Source organism: Oncorhynchus clarkii, chromosome 33 (assembly GCF_045791955.1).
Source record: "Oncorhynchus clarkii lewisi isolate Uvic-CL-2024 chromosome 33, UVic_Ocla_1.0, whole genome shotgun sequence".
Classification (NCBI taxonomy): domain Eukaryota; kingdom Metazoa; phylum Chordata; class Actinopteri; order Salmoniformes; family Salmonidae; genus Oncorhynchus; species Oncorhynchus clarkii.
Genome location: NC_092179.1, coordinates 10,395,190 through 10,400,374, shown reverse-complemented (window position 1 = coordinate 10,400,374; position 5,185 = coordinate 10,395,190). Strand labels below are relative to the sequence as shown.

The 5,185-nt window shown below is 43.9% G+C and overlaps 1 protein-coding gene across 3 annotated transcripts in view; it reads left to right on the top strand.

Annotated features, from left to right (window-relative positions):
- LOC139392512 (putative adenosylhomocysteinase 3) overlaps positions 1–4,763 on the top strand; it is a 47,724-nt gene extending 42,961 nt beyond the window's left edge. Inside the window, exons 14-17 of one of the 3 annotated variants that reach the window (XM_071140528.1) lie at positions 203–271; positions 496–574; positions 1,438–1,558; positions 2,300–4,763. In XM_071140528.1, coding sequence (XP_070996629.1) covers positions 203–271; positions 496–574; positions 1,438–1,558; positions 2,300–2,306 — 276 coding nt within the window. In that variant the 3' untranslated portion in view covers positions 2,307–4,763. Of the gene's footprint in view, positions 1–202; positions 272–495; positions 575–1,437; positions 1,563–2,299 lie in introns of those variants that run through there. The other 2 variants (XM_071140529.1, XM_071140527.1) reach the window with 2 other exon arrangements.
- The last annotated feature ends 422 nt before the right edge of the window (positions 4,764–5,185 follow it).

Sequence of the window (5,185 nt, the reverse complement as noted above, 5' to 3'; positions counted from 1 at the left end):
TGTTTACATGTCTGTGTGCACCACATCTGTCTGGGATAACAGGCAACTTCTGTTATTCTGACCTTGGACTTTTTCTGATATTTGGCGTCAAACCCACACACACACACACACAGTATCTTATCATTGACACGGAGGTGTAGAATCCCTGATTCTGTGTGCTATTGACTGGTTGTTAACCCAATGTGTCTCTATCTGTCCTCAGGGTCGTCTGCTGAACCTGAGCTGCTCTACGGTCCCCACCTTTGTCCTGTCCATCACCGCCACCACTCAGGTACCGTGCGTGCCCGTGTGCGTTTGGGATTTGTGAGTGGGGTGGATCAGCGTCTGGGGGTGTGTGTGTGTGTGCCACTTCGTACAGTAATCGTAGAGATTAGGGTCTCGTCCATTGCTCTGCCGCTGGCGCTAGGCCCGCGTGCGCCATGAGAGCGACCGTTGCGTTGCCGTGGTAACCGCCGTGTGTGGGATTGACGATCCGGGTCTTGTCTCATACCTCAGGCCCTGGCTCTGATAGAGCTGTACAACGCCCCGGAGGGACGCTACAAACAGGATGTCTACCTGCTGCCCAAGAAGATGGGTAAGAGACCGCGCTCTATGTCCACACACACACACACCCCTTCATCCCTCCTCGGTCTCGCGCGCACACACACGCTCCCTAATCCTTATTCGCTCAGGCCTCAGCCGGTAGCGACCTGACAGCACCCGTCCGCCTGTCTGAACCTCTGACAAAAGCCTTTTAGGAGAAAACATTGAGTTGAAAGGGGGATCAGCCAGAATGCACAACAAAGACTCAACTCAGCAAAGAGGAGCACGAGATATCCAGGATGGGGATAAAGATGGTAGGAACTCCTCCCCTGCAGCCATGTCTTGGATTGGGTTATAGATGTTCCATGTCATGATACGAAACGAACACTGGGTGCTGCTTTGTGTATCAGGGTGTGTATGTGGTGTTTAGTCATTTGTCCTATTCGTTTACAGCCATGGCGCGGACTAGGAAAATATGTAAATCATGGTAGAATGCCTTCTATTTAGAGAGAAGGGGTGTGTGTCTGGGTGTGCTTCATTCACAGTAGACTACATCTCATTGAGAGCCTGAGTGTGCATGCGTTGGTGTGTGTGACTGCAGCTGACAGCGTAGCTGGGTCTCTGCCCCCCCCCCCCCCTAGTGTCTAGAGTAAAAACGAGGCTCAATATAGGTCAGCCTGTCAGAGCCTGCTGCTAAGCTCACTGCACCATCACTGACGGAGAGAGACGGAGGGAGGGAGAGACCGAGACGGAGCCCCAATGTGCTCATCACAAACAAACACATTAGTAAATAGCCAACAGCCCTGTGTCCCTGCTAGCTAGAGTAACTTAGCGCTCTCACTCGTTCTCTTTGTCTCTGTCTTTCTCTGGCTCTTTTTTTCTCCCCCCCCACTCCCTCCTTCTGTATTACTCCAGATGAATATGTGGCCAGTCTTCACCTGCCTACGTTCGATGCCCACCTCACAGAGCTGAGTGACGAGCAGGCCAAGTACCTGGGCTTGAACAAGAACGGGCCCTTCAAGCCAAACTACTACAGGTAAACATTAACGCCTGAATGCTTAGATTTCCTGCTAACATTGTATGTCACATACACTGACTATACCAAACATTATGAACACCTTGCTAATATTGAGTTGCAGCAAGGTGTTCGAAAGCGTTCCACAGGGATGCTGACTCGATGCTTCCCACAGTTGTGTCAAGTTGGCTGGAAGTCCTTTGGGTGGTGGACCATTCTTGATACACACGGGAAACCGTTGAGCGTGAAAAACCCATTCAAAGGCACTTAAATCTTTTGTCTTGCCCATTCACCCTCTGAATGGCAGACATACACAATCCACGTCTCAATTGTCTCAAGGCTTAAAAATCCTTCTTCAACCTGTCTCCTCCTCTTCATCTACACTGGTTGAAGTGGATTTAACAAGAGATGAACCCAGATTCACCTGGTCAGTCGATGTCATGGAAAGAGCAGATGTTCTTAATGTTTTGTACACATGATTCATGGCCTTATATTACTACGGCGTGATGCTATAAATACAGTGTATCAGAGTTATAATGAGAAGTCAATTAATCAATCAAATGTATTTATAAAGCCCTTTATAAAAGTGCTTATACAGAAATTCAGCCTAAAAAACCCCAAAACATCAAGCAATGCAGATGTAGAAGCACTGTGAGACTGCTATGCTGCTAGAGAGATATGCTGGTAGAGAGATTTTTCCATTCTTCCCATGTTACATAACATTAATAACATGATTTGACCTTCTTTTTTTTTCTCCCCAAGGTATTAAACCAACTCTGAAATGAAGAAAATACCAAGGCTCCATAAATCGTACAGAACCCAGAAGAAAGGCGAGAGGAGGAGCTCTGTGCTTATTGGTCAGAGTGGAGGGCGTGGCTTTACCTGCGCTTTGGCAGTGTTTATTTATTTACGCTAGAATAGTGTAACTAACCTTTTTTTGAGCTGCTCCTGCCATTTTGCGCTCCTTAGCTAGCGTCTCCTGGAGTTTCCACCATTTGGTTTTCTCTTAGCTACTTGTGTGTCAGTCAGTCGTACGTAAAAACTCCCTTGCGAGATCTTTTTATTGTTCGTTTAAAAGCTAAAGATGGAGAAACTATTGATGAAGAAAAACAAAAAAAACTGAAATGTACAACAACAAAATATCTGAACGATGACCTCTGAAGATTTAGTGATGGACATGTGGTTCATGTCCTGTTGTTTGTCTTTTCCTACTCTTGATTTGTGTTTTGTTTTCAAAGATAAATTGAAAGGGATTAGATGAAGATGTGGGGTGGGGTGGGGGGGGGGGGGGGGGGTCATTGGGTCCAATCATATCCTGTCTTTCATTTGATCATTTGATTCAGATTTTTTCGTTGTCTTGTTTTTAGGTATGTTTTAATGCGTTGATTGTCCTTTTCCCTCAATCAAACTGGACCGAGACAGGCGTGGGGCCGGGTTCTTTCCCTGTGATAGGTGGGAGAGGGAGGTCTCAACCAATCACTCAAACACAGGGAATCCATCTCCGCTGCCTGTCCAACAGTCACTCAATAATAAACGTTGTTCCTCAGCTCCCACACTGCTCTCACGATGATGCTAGTGTTGAAGTTATATGAAAAGTATTCCGCCAACCAGAGTTTATGACATCCACGATGTCCGGAGCTAGATTCTCCTTTCAAAGCATTATACTGAATTATAAACTGGGTAGTTCGAGCCCTGAATGCTGATTGGCTGAAAGCCCTGGTATATTAGACCTTATACCACCATGACAAAACATCTATTTTTACTGTTCTAATTACGTTGGTAGCCAGTTTATAACAGCAATAAGGCACCTCGGGGGTTTGTGCTATATGACAAATAAAACAACGGCGTCTTACATGAGAACAGCCCTTAGCAGTGATATATTGGCCATATACCACAAACCCCCTCGTGCTTTATTGCTTAATCAGAGGCATGACAGGTATGGGAGATCATTACAAGGGGATATATTTAGATATTTATGTAGAAATGTCGATTTTTCTATCTTTCCTCCACCCATCTAATATCTTACCTTTTTGAAATTAAACATCTGTCTCATTATAAAGATAAGCAATTAAATGTTATATGATAAATGTAATAAATGTTCTGGATGATTTTTTTGAATGCTGTGACAGACTATTTCAGTGAGATGCAGAATGTACAGCCAGGCTGGTACTTGTTTCTTTGGCCGAGTCCTCAATAAGTAAGCAAATCTGTATAGTACTTACAGCTCTAAAACCAATTGGTACACATAGCCGTTGTCAGGGGTTAGTAGTGTTTGTAGCTGCAGTGAGGCTATAGCTTGATGGCTGGATCATTACATAATGCTTGTAATTAGTTGGGGACCTACATTTCACACGTTCTTAAAAAAAAATGTCACCTCTTCAGGCTTCAGTTTACCTCGTTGTTCCAATTTCTTATGTATTTATGACAAAAGGTAATAGTCACCTTTTTATAAATGTCCAAGATTTGGTGTCATGGCTAGTTTGCTGAGGTTTCCTGTTGAGGGCCAAACTCCTCTGGTACGATTATTAGTCCGACTTAATTTACTCAACATTTTAGATCAACTTTTCGATTCCCAGCTGTTACAGTTTTCTCCTGAACCAAAAGCCCATAGTACAAGCCAGCGGGGAGGATCCAGCTTTTATTTTCTTTTTTATATACAATCCATGAGAATATACGCCCATATGCTCCCAATCCTACATTCTAAACTGTCACTGTGTTCATGTCATACTTGTGAGCTACCATTTGTGCATTTATGCCCCCCAGCCTCCATAATAACCATCCAAGTCAGAGACCCCGTCTGTGTGACCATCCATACTACTCATATGTCTGTTTGTCTGACTTTTAGAACATTACCCGTGTGTGTGTGTGGGGGGGGGGGGGGGGGGGGGGGGTCATTTGATGTTAGGACATGGTTGCTTCGATGCAGTTGTCTCAGGATCATAGCCTGTGCGTTCCGGGGGTGAAAGAGCATTAGTCGGTCCAATAGCTGCATCACATGGGCAGGGTTAACGCCAGCGTCTTGTATGGTTAACTCAAAAGTATAGGAATTACAGCATATCAACTCTTGTATTTATTGTTGTAAATCCTCAGTCAGTACAAATGGAAAATTCTTCTCAAATTTTTAAGTTGTCGAAACGATGTTTAAACATTGCAAGTGATAATGATAGATGAGCAATAATACATCTGTAATCTTAAAGAATAAAAATGTAAAATATTGTATCAACCTTTGTCGTCTATGTGCTGTATTTGTATTCATTTTCATGTATTTCCTTGAATATACCTACATTTAGATTGCCACCAATGCCTATTAGGCGTTTACACAGGCAGCCCAATTCTGATCTTTTACCACTAAATGCTATTAACCGATCAGGTCTTTTGCCAATTATTGGACAAAAGATCAGTATCGGGCTGCCTGTGTAAACTGATTTCCCATGACCTTGAGTTCAAAGAATGACGGACATCAATAATGACACCACTTGAGAGAGGAACAGAGGATGTTATGCGAAGTGCTAGAAACAAAGTATGATTGTGAACTAGGGCGTTTCACTACAGCTTGGATGATTTGATCACTAGGCGCTGGTACCAGTGTTTGGCCAAGTTTAACGGGATGGCTTTAGGTTATGTTCCCTCAATGGTATTAACAAGCCA